Source organism: Gossypium hirsutum, chromosome D06 (assembly GCF_007990345.1).
Source record: "Gossypium hirsutum isolate 1008001.06 chromosome D06, Gossypium_hirsutum_v2.1, whole genome shotgun sequence".
NCBI lineage: Eukaryota > Viridiplantae > Streptophyta > Magnoliopsida > Malvales > Malvaceae > Gossypium > Gossypium hirsutum.
In genome coordinates this window covers 18,607,751-18,627,974 of record NC_053442.1, presented here as the reverse complement: position 1 = coordinate 18,627,974, position 20,224 = coordinate 18,607,751, and the positions used below count along the sequence as shown (strand labels likewise).

The 20,224-nt window shown below is 32.0% G+C and overlaps 2 protein-coding genes across 2 annotated transcripts; one reads left to right on the top strand and one right to left on the bottom strand.

Moving 5' to 3' along the window:
• The first annotated feature begins 527 nt into the window (after positions 1-527).
• Positions 528-4,515, top strand: LOC107901478 (probable ADP,ATP carrier protein At5g56450). Its single transcript, XM_041095744.1, has 2 exons — positions 528-1,253; positions 3,667-4,515. Exons 1-2 carry the CDS (start codon positions 909-911, stop codon positions 4,297-4,299), a joined length of 978 nt encoding a protein of 325 aa, XP_040951678.1. The 5' UTR covers positions 528-908; the 3' UTR covers positions 4,300-4,515.
• A 3,374-nt stretch (positions 4,516-7,889) lies between these two features.
• LOC107900328 (glutaredoxin-C6) lies at positions 7,890-8,682 on the bottom strand. The gene has a single exon (XM_016825968.2). It carries the CDS (start codon positions 8,490-8,492, stop codon positions 8,118-8,120), a length of 375 nt encoding a protein of 124 aa, XP_016681457.1. The 5' UTR covers positions 8,493-8,682; the 3' UTR covers positions 7,890-8,117.
• Positions 8,683-20,224: the final 11,542 nt, after the last annotated feature.

Here is a 20,224-nt window from a genome sequence, read left to right as displayed (position 1 = left end):
AAGTAATTACATGCTTACCACTGAGATTCCATTTCTCACTGCTGTTAATGCTTGCTTTTATGCAATTTTATCGCAAAGCATCTTTCCCAAAATGCTTGTATTACATTTTTCATTCCTAAAAAATACCCACATATTTGATACCATAGAATTGCAAACTCATATCCCTTTGTTCTGTTTCTAGCACGACAACATCCACCCACACCCTCTTCTTTCTTTAATACTGAACTACTTGTTTGGTAATGAATCTAGTCATAACAAAATATATATGCGTGAGTGTGACACAATTCAACAAGCATACTAATAAATAATCAAATCCTAATACCTTCCTTTTTAGAACTTTTGAATCTTACCCTTGTTTGATTAAGCTAACTGTGCTGAGTTTAAAAGTCAAAAGACATAATTAAGGAATCCACAGTTCTTCCAATGATATCTAAATACTAGGATTAAGGTACCACTTGGCAAAAGCTAAACGGTTTGTTTAACATTAATCTCAATAATAATGAAGAATCTTTACTCAAAACTACGAAATAAAAAAACTAAAAAAAAAAAGAGAAACATAAGTTCCTTCTGATCAAACAACCGTATTGGGAAATGAACCGCGTAGGACAAATTTCGTTATTTTACCCTTTTTTTGGGGGGGGGGGGGTGGGAGTGGTAGATGAGGGATGAGCATTCACAAAGCTTAAAAGCAATAGAAGCTCCCAAAGATTAGCTATAAGAGGCATCTAATCTAAAACTCTGTTCTATAAAAGCAGAGCAAATTAATATTGTCCCCTGAATAGGCAATGCTTTAATCATTTTAGCGCACTATTGTTTTTGTACTCAGTAGAAGAAAATAGGGTTTCTTTTTTCTTTTTCCTTTTCTTTTTCTTTTTCTTGAAGCAAAGAAATTTTGGGTCTTCGAAGTTATGAGTAAAGAAGAAGAGGATGAAATAGAAAACAGGGGAGGAGGGTTGAAACCGGCGTCGGGGCCGTACAAATGGCTGGCGAGCTTCCACCGTGATCTAATGGCGGGAGCGGTGATGGGTGGCGTGGTGCACACGATCGTGGCACCGATTGAGAGGGCGAAGTTGTTGCTTCAAACCCAAGAGAGCAATTTGGCTATCGTGGCAGGTGGGAGAAGGAAATTCAAAGGGATGCTTGATTGTATCTTCCGTACGGTTAAAGAAGAAGGTATTCTTTCTTTATGGAGAGGCAATGGGAGTAGTGTTCTCAGATATTACCCTTCTGTTGCTCTTAATTTCTCCCTCAAGGTAATAATTTCTTTTCTTTTTTGCAAATTTGTTATCTTTCCCTTCCCTTTCCATTGGTTTCTTGGTATGAAGTGAAATGAAAACATGTGATTTTCTTTTTGGGGGTATTTAGAGTGAATCTTTGTCAAGGTTGTTAATGTTCTTGAGAGTAGATGTTCCGTGCATGTGAAATGAATGATAAAAGGTTTCTTTGAGATGATGTGATGTTATTATCTTATTACATGGGATGTTGGTTTACTCATGGTATGCTTTCCATGTTTTGCTATGTTAGAATGTAATTAATGCGTTCTTGCTTTATAGACCGTGCTTCTCATGAAAATTTACATGAAAGGGAAAGAGACCTTATTAATCTTGCTGTTTCTTTTTTGGTTCTTATTGCTAATTACAACAGTCATGAATAAAGTAGAGAACTTAAGAATCCTATTACCTGTGATAACACCTTGGCCTCGGAAAATGTCGTCATTTGAGTCTTCTTTATATGTCTTTGGTGAGTTTGTTAAACATGCTAGTTGGTAACAGTTGGTTCTTTTGGCCTGCAAGTAGGCTACAAATCCTTTAGGCATGGATAAACTTATTGGTCTCATTTCTATTGCTCAACCACCATTGGGTGCTTTCTTGCTAATGTTACGGTTTTCCCTGAAGATGAAGCTTTTTGTTCTCCTTATTGGTTTTGGCATACAAGAATTTTTGGCTGTAATCAATCATAATAGAGTATGAATGACTCAGACTAAGTCTAGGCTTCATTTGTGAATAGGGGATCAATTATAGAAGGCATGCTATGAATTGAGTAGTTTTCATCTTGTTTAGTTATCTTAGAGACTTAGGATTTGATAGAGAGTTTACTCATAGGATCTAGATAGGATTTGATGGAACAGGGAAATGTATCGGCAATCTTATCTGGTTATGAATTCCGCGGAAATTTAAAGGAAAATGTTACGGGATAGCAATCAAACTAGCGATGTTGTATTGGTTGCACTGCTGGCCTTTAACTATTGAGAAATGCAAGAAAACCAAATGGATGTGGCTGAGACTGGAGTGCTATTCTAGATGTCTTTATATATACTGGAAATATGATTAGGAATTTAAGTATAAGGAAAGAGATTTAGTCCTGAGTAGAGTACAACGATGTAATATATCCAGCTAGCCAACTCTACTTAATGGAGGCATAGTTTGTCATGTTAGGATTATTTGCGAGTTCTAATATCACCTAAAGTTTATGCATGGTTGAGAATGGTTAAAGTTGATATCAAGCTATTTGTGAAATAGTGTAAATTGCTGGAATCGAAGTTTTTGGCAGAAAATGGATGGAATATTATTTAGGTGGCTCTGAGGATTAGTATGAAAATAAATATGTGGGATATAATATGCCTTCATTACCTGGTAAGGCAATAGAGGGTTACCCTTTAGAGCCATGGCAGATGAAGAGGGTATGAGCCTTTGTATAGAAATTCAGCTACTCTTAATATGGTGGTGCTTTATTGTTTTGGTTTTGTCATATAGCATAGGAGTATATATTATATAATAAAGCACGTGGCTGATATTTAATATAATCTGAAGAGATAAAGCTTTCTGAACTTCAAAAGAAATTCTTTTTTCATGAAGTTTTGTGTTCCACCTAGAAACATGTACATGTTAGCAGTTACCTGGAGATAAAATTGAAAGTTTACAAGGTTGTGTATACTGTTAGAAGAACTAGTCATAGTACTATTGATTATAAGGTTGTTGGAACTAAATTGAAAGTTGTCATCAAATAAGAACCTAAGCTGAAGATTTTTTCTAAATGTATGTGCATGCTTGTGCCCGGTTTGCCTGTTTCTTCTATTTTTTGGTTCTTTGGTGAGGCACATTAATCAAATCTGATCTCAAAGAAAACCATAATGTCGGAATACTAGGGACAGATAAGGTAAAGTGTTACTGAAATATTGGCCTGATTAGTGGAATGACAACTCTGACTGTAAGTATAACTATAGAGTTACTTCTTGGACGAGCATTAGGAATAGGTGACATGAATTCGCCTAGCTTATTACCAGTTAGCCATCATTGAAAAGTTCATTGAGATCACTTGATAAAGGACTTTGAGACAATCTATTTGAATTCAGATAAAATTTTACTTTGATGGTAAGCAAGCTCAAAAGTCCGCTAGGGGAGGCCCCAAATATTATAACTTGAGACTTAAATATAAACTAGGAGATCTAAGGTTTGAATCTTGGGGATCAAAAGGGTAGGATTTATGAGATAGTAGGGAGTTATCTGTCTTTCATGTAAGGCTCAAGGTCTAATGGAGCCAGAACAAAAGTTCAAAACCAGTGCCTCAAAATTGAAAAATATCTGCAACTTTATGGTTCTAATATTATAACGCTGAGTAAACTTGCAACATGTGCGGTCGTCATTTTACTTGCATCTGTTTATGCAGGATCTGTATAAAAACATATTAAGAAACGGTTATTCTGAAGGTGGTCATGTTTTCTCTGGAGCATCTGCTAACTTCATTGCTGGAGCTGCAGCTGGTTGTACAACATTGATCTTGATCTACCCTCTCGACATTGCTCACACCCGCCTTGCTGCAGACATTGGAAGAAGCAATGTCCGTCAATTCAGAGGCATCTACCATTTCCTGAGCACCATACGTGAAAAAGATGGGATACAAGGAATTTACAGGGGTCTTCCTGCTTCTCTACAAGGGATGATTGTTCATCGGGGTCTATATTTTGGAGGATTTGATACAATAAAGGAAATCTTGTCTGAAGAGTCCAAAACTGAGTTGACATTATGGAAACGTTGGGTGGTTGCACAGGCTGTGACAACATCTGCTGGATTGTTGTCATATCCACTTGATACAGTTCGGAGGCGGATGATGATGCAATCTGGCTTGGAACAACCGATGTACCATAGCACACTGCACTGCTGGAAGACGATTTATAGAACAGAGGGGGTGAGTTCATTTTACCGCGGGGCACTATCTAACATATTTAGGAGCACTGGTGCTGCAGCCATCTTGGTTCTATACGATGAGGTCAAGAAATTCATGAAATGGGGTGGATTGTAGGTGGAAGCAATTTTTGACAGTCTTTCTTTTTTGAGCTAAAAGGATTAGAGTAGAATGAGATTCAGGATTTACAACTGGAAAAGGCCTTGAAAAAATGCAACTGAGATTGATACTCTCATTACCATGTTGTTTACTAGATGACATTCATTTACCACATTGGTGAACCACACCATGATTTTGCTTGACGAATAAAAGAGGAAATTGTTGCTTGTTGAATTTGTGTTCTTTTGTTCATAGTTTTTGTGAGTTTTATGCAGTTGTTCCTTTCTGATTCAGCATTCACGTCCCAAACGTCTGCTATATTCTTATGGATATCATAGAGCCAAAACCACATGAATTTGCTTGCTTGTTGTGTTACTGCTGCTAGTTCATCTCATGGAAAGTTGATATATGTGTATGTATGCATGTTTATGATGCCCGGGGGGGGGGGCGCAGAAATTGCAGCAGAAGCAATACTAAAAATAAGAGGAAAACAAGTCTGATTGCTGCTGTGTTGTTGTATGACATGCTTTTAATCAAAAGATCATTCAGGGCCGTATAAAAGGTGGCATTTAGCTTTAGGATCAGCACTTAAAAATGTAATTCAATGCTTTTATAGAACCAAAGTTGGAGTCTCATCAATGGTTGTATTCGGGGAGTGATCTACAAAAACCACTCCTAACCCTCCTACGCTTTCTGATATGCCTGGAAAAATTCCAAAAAAACTTATAATGAACCAAAATATAATGCAAAAGTTCTTTTTTTTAAATGAAAAAGCAAAAATTCATGTTTTATTGCCTTTTAAATTATTTTTCAAGTTTCTCTTTTATCAATTGAACTATCAAATCAACTAAATTTTGATTCAAACTATTGAACTGATGACTAGGATCAGACTTATATAACCATAATTTGAGTAGAGGGGTTGAGAGGCAGAAACAATGGCCTAAAAAAAGAAGAATAAAATCTGGGACCGAGTAATGAAAAATTTGACAATAATAAACATACATGCATGGCGGATTTGCAATTGCATACACATCAAGTGGGGAACCCATAAAAGAAGCCAAAGCAAAACCCTGACCTCACCCATCCATGAAAACAAAGAATTAAAGTTGCTTTTACTTCCACTAATTAAAATATAGAAGCAAAAACATAATTTTGTTTTTACTATTATTATTAATCATCCCACAAATTGATGATTTATGGAGAATCAGAGAGAGATTCTAGAAAACACCATATTATGGTTGGCACGTGTAATAAAAATGATCCCCAAATTAAGTCCCACTCTTTGATTTGTGGGTTTCATGAACCATGCACTTTTTTCCAAACCCTACGGAATTTATTTATATAAAAGTGGATTCCATCATGTTGGCTTGTTAGAGCTTTAACCCCATCCTAGTTTTTCCTTAATTTGGAAAGATACCTCTTTGTTGCTAAAATTTTGTTATTAGTCCCTGTATAATGTATAAGTTATGAATTTGGTAAATTTGGTATATTTTAATTTGGTAAATTTTAATTCTTGAAACGTTTTAAATTGCCAATTTTAGTTTTTATATATTTTTTATTTTTAAAATTTTAGCATTAATCTAAACAGTAGTAATTAAATATGTTTGGTTAAATTCTACTATTATACATGTTCTATATGCGAAATTATAAATTTACTTCACATGTTTCAATTTATCATTCTTAGTCTTATTGTCATTAAACTAGAAATTCTTAGTATTTATTCTTAGTCTTTAAAACCACAAATTTAAAACATAGATATGTGTTTAAAAATAACATACAATAAACAATGAAACGCATGATTTGAAATTAATTAATCATAATAGCTCATGAAATTAACAACATAAATACATCAAATTAACAATACTAAATGTACTACAATTATTTATCATGGCGTTGTCATCAATTGTGAGTTAGTGTCAAATTGACTTGTGACACCAGCTCAATTAACAACATTATTAATATATACAACTGACGGAGATAATAAAGTGTGCATATCAAAATAAAATATATATAAAATACTTCAAAATAAAGTTTTAGTTGAGTGGTAAATTTAAGGGTATTAATCCAATTGGCAAGGATTCAATTTTTATCATATGTATATTTTTATTGGTTTTTGTTAAAATGAAAAGACTAAAATACTCTCGAATAACATAACATATTTTAATTACAAAAGGACATTTCTATAATTTTCCTACCAAGTTGGTGTCCCGGTTAAGGGTGACACAAACTTAGTAAAACACTTAAATAATACTAGAAATCTTATCATATGCGTATGCATGTGGAAACCATAAATTTAGAACACAAATGTTTATTTAAAAATCACATGCTATAAATAATGAAACGTATTGTTTGAAATTAATTAATAATAACACGTGAAATATATACGTTATTAAAATGAAAAAAAATATTAAATTGTTTATCATGGCATTATATCAATTGTGAGTTAGTATCAAATTGACCTGTGACATCAACTCAAGTAACAACATTATTAATATATATAACTGATAAAGGTAATAAAGTGTGCATAATAATATTAAAATATATTAAAATATTAAAATAAAGCTTTACTTGAATGGCAAAATAAAAATTTCATTAATGAAATTGGCATGGGCTCAAGCCTTACCATATGCATATTTTTATTAGTTTTTTAATGTGAAAAGACTAAAATACCGTCGAATAATATTACTTATTTTAATTACGGAAAGGCATTCTCGTAACTTCTAACCGAATCTATGACCCAATTGAAGGTAACAATGACTCAATCATGAGCTTAAATAATAGTATAGATAATAAATAGAGTGACTAAAGTTCGATTTAATTTAAAAAATGATTAAATTTTAAATTAAAATAATGAGTTAATTGCACCAAACATCCCTAAACTATGACCTTCATTCTACATTGGTCCCCAAACTTCAAAAGTTTTAATTGAATCATCAAACTATCATGTTATATCAATCAAGTCCTTTCATTATTGAAACTGTTAATTTAACTGTTAAATGACACAAAATTTTATGTGCCATAATTTAAAATGAAAGATTTAAAGAAAAATAAATATTACAATATTATGTGACACAAGATCTCACGTCTCATTTAATAATTAAAATAATAATTTTAATAACGGAAAGACTATGGATACTTTGAATATGTAATTAAAATATTTTAAATTTTGAATTATACAATTTTTCCAAAGCAACTGGATAAATATGTAATATAATTTACAGCTTATTACCTCCTTAATTTCATCTTTCTTGGTTGGTTCTCAAGTTTCATCTAAGCATGATTTTAAAATATATATATACACAAAAGAAATATTAATTAATTATTAGTGTAATGGAAATTAATTTGGACGATTTAAGTTTTTACTTTTGAGTTGGAACTGTTTTTTTTTTTAATTAAAAAATGAAAAATTTTGTTGTAAAATAATAATAAAAATCTCAATCCCCCCAAAAGGCATGTAAGAATCTGAATTCTTAAGGGGGGCATTCTAAAAACAGAAAACCCAAATTTCTTTTTTCATCTATAACCTAACGGCAACAAATATCAACGGCTCTGATTGCTCAATAATTGGCAATGGACCCCCATTCCCCTCATTGCCCATTGTTTCTAACTCCACAAAGCTCAAATCCCCCAGAACTCTTACTCATTTGACCAGCAAAGCTAATAGGGAGCGAAAAACAAAAACAAGTCTAATTCCTTCTGCAATACTTGAATTTAAGATTTAAACCCAAAGGAAAAGGAAGCAGAAACTAGTTACTTCTCATTTGGAAGTGGGCTGCCCCAATATTTAAAATAAACAAACCAGTAAAATTGGTTTATATTATTTATGTGTATATATATCATACCCAGAGAACGCCAACTTCGACGAGCTTTGGGATGAGGTGACCACTAAGGTGGAGAGCGACGAGGGATTCGAGCCCGCCGACGCAGGTTCCGCCAATGAAGACGGCGGGGGAGAGAGTCCGAGAGGAGATGAGAGTATCATGGGACGGTGGTCGAGGGAGGGAAGCGAACTCATGGTCATCGAGTTCGATGACAGTGGGGTGAACCCCGATGGTAACCAACAACTTTTTCATGACGTGACACATGCAACAAGACGACCTGCTGAAGATGATGAGGGGGTGCTCCGATATCAGCCTCCTGATCCGAGTCTCCGCCGTCTCCTCCTCGTCTATGGAAAGGCCGCTGCCGCCACCTGCAGCGGGGCTACTCATAGTGGTGGATGAAAAGAGAAAGAAGGGTATGGTGGTGGGAGTGGATCAAAAGCTTTGCATCCCCAAAGAACAACAAAGGGAGCTTTATTGTGATTATGGTAATGTCGAGTGGCAACAATTTGTTAAATATAAAAACGAGGAAGCTTTTGGGTTTGGGTTGGGGGCAATGCTTGCTTACATCATAAAGTACTGTTTTATATACCATCTCTTTTATGTTATGGGATCATGGGTTTTTTTTTTTTTTGGGTGTGTAGAATTTGGGATTTCTCAAATAAATAATAAAAGCTTTAAACTTTTATTTTCTCTTTCTGCTTTGTTTAGTTTAGTAATCTTTGTTAAATGTGATATTAATTAATCAAAAATTATATATGATGTGCTGACAATGATTAAATTTACAATATTATTAATGGATTATGTGATAGTTAATAGATTTAATTAAGGGTTAAAGCTTTTAATATTGAAGGTGCATTTTATTATTGAAATGTAAGATTATTTATATCCACATAATTATGAAAATATAAAAGTTATTATACAATAAAGAGATACGGAGAGAATAAAGAACAAAGAAAATATGAAAGTAATAGAGAATGCACTTTATTGATCAAAATGGATGATCACAATGCTTCATCAGAGTCTCTATTTATAGGCATAAGAAGTATAAAAGAAGTGGAAATCTAATTCTAATGACTATTAGCATTTAAAGTATATCAAAACTTTATCTTGATCATGATGGACATTCACTTAATAAGATATTCATAACACTCCCCCTTGGATGTCCATTAGTAGATAATGTGCCTCGTTAAAACCTTATTAGGAAAAATCCTATGGGATAAAAACCTAATGAAGGAAAAAGAGTACACAATCTTCTATTACAAGCTGCCTCATTAAAAACCTTTACCAGGAAAACCCAATGGGATAAAACCTTGGTTAAAGGAAAATAGTACAACTTGTTTTTAGACTCCCCTGATGGCAACATTACATTACATCTTTGACTTGACACATTCCAATATTGTGTAGTAGTCTTTCAAATGTTGAAGTTGGCAATGCCTTGGTAAAAAGATCTGCTAAATTATCACTATAACGAATTCGTTGAACATTTATATCACCTTTTTTCTCAAGATCATGGGTGAATAATAATTTTTGTGAAATATGTTTCGTTTTATCACCTTTGATGTAACCACCATTCAATTGAACTATACATGCTGCATTATCTTCGTATAAGATAGTTGTCATCTTATCTTGTAAAGGCAAATTACATATCTTCTGGATATGTTGGGTCAATAACCTTAGCCAAATACACTCTCGACTTGCCTCATGCATTACAATTACTTCTACATGATTTGAAGAAGCAACAACTAATGTTTGCTTTGTCGAACGCCATGGTATGGTAGTACCCTCACATGTAAATAAATATCCTGTTTGAGATCGACCTTTATGTGGATCTCATAAGTATCCAGCATCAACATAGCCAACTAATAGGGATTTTGAATCATTTGAATAAAATAACCTCATATCAATGGTCCCTCTGAAATATCTAAATATATGTTTAATTTCATTCCAATGTCTACATGTTGGAGAAGAACTAAATCTTGCTAACAAGTTTACAGCGAAAGCTGTATCAGGTCTTGTGTTATTTGCAAGATACATCAATTCCCCTATGGCACTTAGATATGGTAGTTCAGGACTAAGAAACTCTTCATCATTCTTGCAAGGACAAAATTGATCTTTATTCACATCTAACGACCGTACAACCATCGGAGTACTTAATTGGTTGCTTTATCCATGTAAAATTTCTATAATATCTTTTCCAAATAAGTTGATTAATGAACATGAATTTCATCTTTTAAATGATCGATTTGTAAGCCAATATAAAACTTTGTTTTTCCAAGATCTTTCATCTCAAATTCTTTCTTTAAACAATTTATTGCATTTTGAAGCTCTTCAGGAGTTCCAATAATACTTAGATCATCAACATAAACAAAAATTATTACAAATTCTTATCCAAACCTTTTAATAAAGACACATGGACAAATTGGATCGTTTTTGTAACCTTCTTTTAACAAGTATTCATTAAGACGATTATACCACATACATCTAGATTGTGTTATTCCATATAAACTTTTTTTTAATCTGATCGAGAAATTTTCTCAAGAAACTCTATATCTCTTTGGGATTTTAAATCCTTCAGGGATTTTCATATAAATTTCACTATCAAGTGTACCATATAAATAAGATGTAACAACATCCATTAGATGCATGTTAAGTTTTTCACATACTGCCAGACTAATAAGATATCTAAACGTGATTGCATCCGCCATAGGAGAATATGTCTCGTCATAATCAATGTCGGGCCTTTGTGAAAATCCTTGCGCTACAAGGCAAGCTTTATATCTTACGACTTCATCAATTGTAATTTATTGTAATTGGGAGTATTTATAATTTATTGGCTTGATGCGTACAACATGTAAATCAATACAATCTCATGCTGAAATAGGAAGTTTTGTTCTCATAAGTTGTGGTTTAGACATTAACTAGTGGCGTTCAATCAATAATTTCTCTAAATCATTATGCACATAAATAACAAACTTTTACAAAAGGTTTTCAAACTCAATTAATAAAAGACTAAGATATAAACTCATCAGTATTAGCAAGATGAATTGTCTTAATTGCGTGATCTGAAATTAATTATTTAAAAAAATAATCTTACAAACGACAGGTTGCAAGTTGATAACACGTACGTGATTATTTTTAGATGCATCTACCAAAATCATATAATATCAAATCCATCCACATGGTGGATGAATGGACCCATATTCATTTAAGAAATGCAAGACATTAAATCCCAACTTTAGCTACTGAGTTTCTAAGAATCAATTTTCATTAAGAACAAACAACAAAAGAATCTTCTGGTTCTTTAATGAATGTCCATATGAATTCTTAATTAATTTTTGTATCATATATGATCTAGGATGGTATAACTGGTCATGCCAAGTAGTAAATGTATTTGTATTAGTAAACTTCTAGTTTACTTTAACATGTTTTTCTATTGTACTTATAATGTAAATATAAATTTTGACAATTAATAATTTTATTTTTATTCTTTTTATTTTGTATCCACATATAAATACTATTGTGACATTTACTATTGGAAATGTCTAAATCAATGTGAATTCTATAATGCCACTAAGTCAATAAAAAAATATAATTTTCAAACAATTATATATAATATTCACTTCAAAAATATAATTTTCAAACAATTATATATAATTTTCAAAATCTTTAAATATAAGGCATTTGGTCTAGTGGTATGATACTCGCTTAGAGTGCGAGAGGTCCCGAGTTTGATTCAAAATATAAATAACCCAATCCTCTTTTTATTCATATGAAATATAATCTTTTCCTCATTCACAATCTCAATATGAGATCCATTATGAATATCTTTTAAAACTAATGCATTAACCATCACAAACTTTATGCTTTTTAGATATTGATATATTAGCTCTTCTAGAGCTTTCAACTAATTTTGTACTATCAAATATTGAAATATATTTGTTTATTTTAGTACCAAATAAGATAAATATTTTCTATCTGTAATGATAAAATTCATTACTACATTCTCATATCCTTCCTTAAAGAATATTAACAAAGACAAAATATTTGGGCATACACCACATATGTGACCAATAATCTTTCATATCACATTGATAACATAAGTTATCTTGACCCTTTGAAAAGTTATCTTTAGAACTCTCATTGTTCTCTTATTTATTACTATGTTCCAACTTTTAGTGGTCCATGAGTATATCTTTTATTTTCTTTGTGTTTACATTCACTTCGGAGAATGCAACAAATCTAGTATGAAGGACTTATAAACATCCCAATAGATTCTTTATTTTATAATCACCATCGCAAACATGCATGAGATTTCAAATCAAAATCTATCTATTCATGTTGTATTGATTAGTTTCCAATTATAATAAACATGATATAATAAATAAAACATAGTAAAATATACCTAAAGATCTTTAGCATCATCATCATCACCTTGACTATTATCACGAGCACTATTAAAAGTAGCAAAACAACTTTGTTTTCGTAATAACATTTATAATCTACTAGTAAAAATCTTTTAATAAATAATCAAATTTTCATGTATGATGCTTGAAAATTATCCGATACACATTGTACCAAATTTCAATACCACATATATGTTATAAAATCTTATCTTGCTCTAATAAAATATTTATAAGTTCAATTTAAAAGATATCATACAATCATTCAATATTAGCAAGTTAATAAGACCAAATAGATCCTATCAAATTTCCTTTTAATCAACAATGGTAGGTTAATAACACTTTCCACCATAATTTTAATAAAATTTCAAGAATAAATAACAAAAAAATTAAAATATTAAAATATTATGCATAATATAATTTAATTAAAAAACTTCAAAAAAATAGAAAATATATATATATCATATTAATAGCAAACATATCTAATCAATAATTATGTCTTTTACAAAAAAAAAAATAACCTAAAAAGGTAAAAATAAAATACCATCAGAATGTGAAATTTATGTCAAATAAAAATTAATAGTAATCATTGTAACATCCCGTTTTTGGTAAAATTGGAACAGTGGTTTTAAGACCACAAATTTGATTTCAGAAGAGAAATTTATTTTAATATTATTTTATGATCTACAGTACAATAATAATGTCATATGAAAATTTCGTAAAGAAAATTTACCTATTACATGTTTAATTTGATAAAGGTACAAATTGCCAAAAGTGAAAAAGTTGAGTTCTAATAGATAAAGGGATTAAATAGCTATGGAATTTAAAATTTGAGATCCTTATATGGAAAATAGACCATTAAAAATGCTTAGTGGTTAAGGATGATGATTTATCCATGGAAAATTAATTAAAGAAAATGACGAAATTGGAAAGTGAAATTTTAAAAAATGATAAATGATAAAAAAATGAAAATATCATCATTTTATCATCATCTTTCCAAATAAAACATGGAAACCCTAGCTAAGAGAAAGTAAGTTCAAGCAAGCTATTTTGGCTTGATTGGGTAAGTATTCAAGTCCTGTTTTTAGTAATTTTCATGTTGCTGAGATTGTAATAGCTTAATTTAGCTATCTCGGGGACTAATTTGTAAAGTTATCAAAGTACTAGGGTTTTTTCATGGATGAGTATGCATGAATTATGAAGTTTTATGGTAGAAAAAGAAAGGTTGTTGATAGACAAACAACTTTTGTAAAGGGAAATTTGATGAAAAATTGATTTAGGGACTAGATTGAAAATATGTAAAATTTATGGAAAATTTTTGAATTTTATGAAATATATGGGCTGTAATTTTTACATGTAAAAATTGACTAGGCTTGGAATAAGGATTAAATTGCATGAATTTTATTTTCCGAGCCTATGAACAAAATCGTTATTAATTAAAAGTTTAGAGGCAAAATGATAATTTTGCGTAAGATGTGAATTGACTTGAAATGAAGATGAATTGATGTTAAATTCATTCATATAGATTCGGATAGACCAAATTCAGAGTTAGAACGAGGAAAAGAGAAAGTGTCAGATTAGTAGATTTTACGTACACGAACATTTGTCGAGGTAAGTTTGTGTAACTAAATTATGTATATTTATATGCTTGAATTGAATGTTGTGTATGTGAATTGTATAAATTTCATATACATGAAATTGATTACATATCCGACAAAGCCCGATAAATGTTAAATCTCGTTTGAATAATGAAATTTGGTGGATACAGGATTTCCTAAATTAGTTGTAGTCCTACATATGTTGCGGACAAACTATAGTTCTTACGAGCATCCCGTTATAAGCCCTCTCGAAGTTCCTGTTATATGGTTCCTACGAACACCCCGATCGGTTGTGATCCTGCATATGTTGCGGACATACCGTAACTCTTTGTGAGCGTCCTTTTATATGATCGGTAGTGATCCTGCATGTGTTGCAGACATACCGTAGCTCTTTATGAGCGTCCTGTTATATGGCTCTCCAAAGCTTCCTGATATGGCTCGCTTGAACTTCCCGACATATGGCTATCCAGAGCTCCTGATTAAAGGCTCTTCATGAGCTTCCCATTTAAAGGCTCTTCGTGAGCTTCCTGATTAAAAGTTCTTTGTGAACTTCCTGATTATGACTCTTATGGGTTTCCTGTTATATAGCCCAGATAAGCTTCCTGATAGGCTCTTTGTGAGCTTCCCGATATGCTCTTTGTGAGCTTCCTGATTAATAGCTCTTTGTGAGTTTCCTGTTATATGGCTCGAAAGAGGATTTCTCGATCATGTACTTTAATGAGCACCCCCAAATATGAATTGACAAATTTTTTATTTGTACACTTCGAGTGTACTACCTGTGTATCCATTGATGTTTTCAATGATTCAACAGGTAAAATCCTAACATAAGAAAATATGAATACAAAATAAATTATTCACGTATCTTCCTGAAATACATGAAAATGGTGATACATGATATATGGAAATATGAGATGATGATATATGAACATGGAATTTGTTTGATGAATATGTTCATCCATGATTATAGAATTGTACACCTTGAGTGTACTTCCTGTGTGACATTGATATTTCAAATGATTTAATGGGCAAAGTTCTGACATGAAATAATCTGAACTCAAGATGAATTATTATGAAAATGTACTTGAAATACAGGGATATGTTATATAAATACATGATGTGGAAAGTATATGTACATGGAAATCTAATTATTGTTGAGCCCATGCATGTTTCTTGATATTTATATGAAATATATGACTAACAAGGGTGATGAGGATATGTGTTAAAGCTCGTGATCAAATTGATTGAATGTGCCTTGTAGATTTATCTTGAATTTAAATGAGTGGTAAGTTAATTACCATATTATACGAACTTACTAAGCAATTAATGCTTGCTCTGTTTTAATTTCCCCTGTTCTATATTAATTCAGAAGCTCGTTGGATTGGAAGCTTGGTGAAGATCACTTACACTATCCATCGACCCATTTCGGTATATATGGTAAATCAATTATGGTTATAATGGCATGTATAGGTTAATTGGCTAATATTGATATGTAAATGTTTTTAATGAAACTAGCCATTAGAATGGCTTGTGTTTGACATATTTTGATATATTTATAAGTGGATCTATCATATTTGAAGAATAAATGTGATCATACATATATGCATTTGGTAAATAGGTAAGTATGAATGATATATTAACATGATAATAAATTGTCATCTCAGGTACCTAAGGGTATATTGGTTGTATGTGATATTATGTCATGTTTAAGACATGATTTGGACTTGTTTTAAATATTTTGATATGGTTTGTGAATGTGTTTAAGTATTGGTGTAGGTGGAAGACAAGTTAGGTGAGAAATGTGGCTTGGAAAATAGCCTATTTTTGTTCACACGGGCAAAGGCACAGGTGTGTGTCTTAGCCATGTATGACACACGGCCTAGCACATGGGCGTGTGACCTGGCCGTGTGTCCCCTGCATCTTTAAAATTTCAAAACAAAATGCCCAAGTATTTTCACATGGCCTAGCACACGGGCGTGTACTTTGGACCCAAGTCAAAGATTTACACCGCCTGAGACATGGGCGTGTCCCTTGGTCGGGTGAACCACATGGCCTGACCACACGGGCGTGTGACCCCTACACCTAGGAAAAATTTTGAGATTTCACGAAAAATTCTCTGAGTACCCAGTTTAGTCCCGACTCATTTCAAATGCATGTTTTGGACCTTGAGGGTTCACATAAGGGACTTTATGATTGATTTTTTATATGAATGCTGTATGATGTGGAATATCTGTTATTTGATTTGTAAATTTTGGTAATGCTCTGTAACCGTGTTCTGACGATGGATTCAGGTTAGGGGTGTTACAGTCATACCTTAATTGAAAAAGAAAATATGGTCGAAATATAAAAGTTTCTTACCAAATCTATACTTTACCCATGCTTGTAGAATAAATCAAAGATCGGGAATAAGGACCATAATCCATTTTTGAGATTGAATCTTTCAACATCTCGAAGATGAAGTTGTAAAGGTGAAAATTTAAGGTGAAAAAGATTTTGATCTGTGGGACGAATTCGAAAGTTTTTGAAAAAAAAATAGAAAATCATCGTGCTGAGAACGTGTTAGAAAATAAAGAGAGATAGAGAGAATAAATAACAAAGAAAATATGAAAGCAATAGAGAATGCACTTTATTAATCAAAATGGATTATTACAATGCTTCATCAGAGTCTATTTATAGGCATAAGAAGTATAAAAGAAGTAGAGATCTAATTCTAATAACTATTAGAATTTAAAGTACATAAAAACTTTATCTTGATCAAGATGTACATCCACATAATAAGATATTCATAACATAAATATGTTAAAATTGTTTGATTCTTTTGACTTGAATGTAAATTTGTATTCCGTGAAATCATCTAAAACCACCTTTTGCTAGGGGTGACTTATCCAAGAAATTGTGTTAATTTTCAAACAATAGCTTAGGGTATTTGTCCTTTTTATTACAAAAAATAAAAAATATGTTTTGTTAAATTTTTTTATTTTCCTCTTTTATTAAAAAATAATTTAATTTGATGCATTGAGGGTATGTGATTTTATAAACCATTAGTGAATCAATTAATGACATGTTATTGGAAAATTTTAATATTAACTTTATTTCTAATGACATGACATTATTTGATCCACTAATGATGTAAAAAATCATTCGTCACCAATGCAACAAATATTAGCCCTAAAAAATAATACAAACTTATATCTTTAATAAAAAAAATTAAACAATTATAAAAAAGGTGGAGTGAGTATAAATAGTATTGTAATTTCCTATTTTACAAGTTTATTTTCATGTTCCCAAAATGTTTCTTTTGATGCTTTTAATAATTTTTCGGCCCTACTCACTGTCTATGATAATAAGGTCCTTGTTTGATTCTTTTGACTTGCATGTAAATTTGTATTCCGTGAAATCATCTAAAACCACCTTTTGCTAGGGGTGACTTATTCAAGAAATTGTGTTAATTTTCAAACAATAGCTTAGGGTATTTGTCCTTTTTATTACAAAAAATAAAAAATATGTTTTGTTAAATTTTTTTATTTTCCTTTTTTATTAAAAAATAATTTAATTTGATGCATTGAGGGTATGTGATTTTATAAACCATTAGTGAATCAATTAATGACATGTTATTGGAAAATTTTAATATTAACTTTATTTCTAATGACAGGACATTATTTGATCCACTAATGATGTAAAAAATCATTCGTCACCAATGCATCAAATATTAGCCGTAAAAAATAATACAAACTTATATCTTTAATAAAAAATTAAACAATTATAAAAAAGGTGGAGTGAGTATAAATAGTACTGTAATTTCCTATTTTACAAGTTTATTTTCATGTTCCCAAAATTTTTCTTTTGATGCTTTTAATAATTTTTCGACCCTACTCACTGTCTATGATAATGAGGTCCTTGTAGTGTCATTTTGGTGCAAAGAAATTTCGTCAGGCTATTTTCACATGCACCCGAATAAAGCCCATAGGCTGGATGTATGAATTCGATGTTTTACCAAAAGTGATGGTTGGTGATGGGGAATGATGTTTTTGAGCGGTGTTGTGCTTGGCTTGCAGATGGTGAGTTACCTAACCATCTTAATGATTCTAATATTGTGCTCATTCCAAAGAAAGATAAATATGAAATATTTGCACCTCATTGCTCTCTATAATGCATTGTACAAGATACTTGTGAAGACCTTAGCTAATCATCTAAAAGCTTTCTTGTTGAAGTTGGTATCTCTTGTGCAATCTGCATTTGCTTCAGGGGTGTTTGATTACAGATAACATTATGGTAGCCTTCAAGATGATTCACCATATGAAAAACAAGGGTAAGGGTAACTTCAGAGAGGCTACTATGAAAATTGACATCAGTAAGGCACATAACAGAGTAGACTAGGCTTTTCTCGAGTTTATGTTGGGTAAGACAAGATTTTGTTCTACTTTTGTACATTGGATCATGATATGCATTTCTACGATGAAATACTCGGTGTTGTTGAACGAGCATGAGTTTGTGTCGATTACACCACAAAGAGGTTTGCGTCAAGGGGATCCTCTCTCCCCATACTTGTTTATTTAGCATGCTGAGGGGCTAAGTTATTTGTTTTGACGTACAAAGGCTAAAGGTGACCTCCATGGGGTTGCGATTTGTCGGGGTGTTTCGTCGATGCCTATTTTGTTCTTTATTGATGATAACTTTATTTTCTTTTGAGCGAAGGCTTCTAGTGTCATGTTACCTAACACATTATAGCAATATATGAATTAGCCTCGGGGCAAGCAATGAACTTACAGAAGTCAGGTATAATGTTTAGATCTAACACAAGGGCGCATGATCGACAAGATGTTATGTCTATATTAGAGTGGACACACATCTATATCATGACTGGTATATGGGATTGCCATAGCTTGTTGACCGTAATAAGAAACAAGTTTTTGCCTTTCTGTAAGATCGTTTAAGTAAAAGGCTACTAAGTTGGAAGAATAGATTACTCTCTAGATGGGGTAAATAAATTGTTATTAAAATTGTTGCACAATCCCTTTTGATTTTCTATATGAGTGTCTTTTTATTGCCATTGGGTTTACGTGATGACTTGCAACACATGATTAATGCATTTTGGTGGGCGGCAGGTAATATAACTCGACAAAAAATTCATTGGGCATTATGGGAATATCTTTATGTAGTTAAAAATTACAACAGCATAGGTTTTCGAAGCTTGCATTATTCTGGCCATGTTCGGAAAACAAAAGTGGCGCTTTATCTCTTCTCTAGATTCCCAATTGTCTAGGGTGTTCAAAGTGAAGTATTTTCCTCATTGTGGATTTCTATATGCAACGGAAGGGCAAACCCCCTCTTTTGTATGGACAAGCTTGCATGCGACCAAGGGGCTTGTAACACCCCATACCTAACTTGATCGTCGGGTTCGAGCTACGGGATGTCATATTCATTGTCGAAGAAACTACGATTCAATTATAATATTCATTCACAATATAATATACATTTATTTTTGGATCCTTTAAGAGGTTACAAAAGCTCTTAAGATGACTCAAGGTCGAATAAGGACCAAATTGTAAAATTTTCAAACTGTTGGTTTGGCATTGCGACTTTAGAGGTTTCAGATCGCACCGTAACTGTAACAACCTATTTTCAGTGAAATCAAAATAGTGGTTTCGGGACCACAAATTTGACGAGTAAATTATTACTTTATTATTATTTTAAGGTCTATGGAATTATAGTGAGGTTGTATTAAAATTTCATTTAGAAATTTTGATGTTTGCATGATTTATTAAGTGAAAAAGACTAAATCGAAAAAGGTGTTAAAGTTGAGTTCTATTAGTTAAAAGGGGCAAATGGCTATGAAACTTTAAACTAAGAGGCTTGAATGGTAAATAGACCAATTAAAGTGATAGTGGATGTGCATGTACAAGGTTTTGTTGTAACTTTTATTAAGCAATAAGGTTAAAATGGTAATTAGGTAAATAAAAAGAAAATTAGGTAAAGAAAAGATTAAACAACATTGTCATCTTTACATTTCTTGTTCTTTCTTGGCCAAATACACCACTGTAGGGGGAGAGAACTTTGTTTTGAATTTTACTAGCATGGTATGATTTTCAAGCCCCATTTTTAATGATATTTATGTTTTTAAGTT

Coding starts and splice junctions, on each gene's coding strand:
- LOC107901478 (XM_041095744.1), top strand. CDS start 909: ATGAGTAAAGAAGAAGAGGATGAAATAGAAAACAGGGGAGGAGGGTTG. Junction 1,254..3,666: donor CTCTTAATTTCTCCCTCAAG/GTAATAATTTCT, acceptor CTGTTTATGCAG/GATCTGTATAAAAACATATT.
- LOC107900328 (XM_016825968.2), bottom strand. CDS start 8,492: ATGAGTAGCCCCGCTGCAGGTGGCGGCAGCGGCCTTTCCATAGACGAG.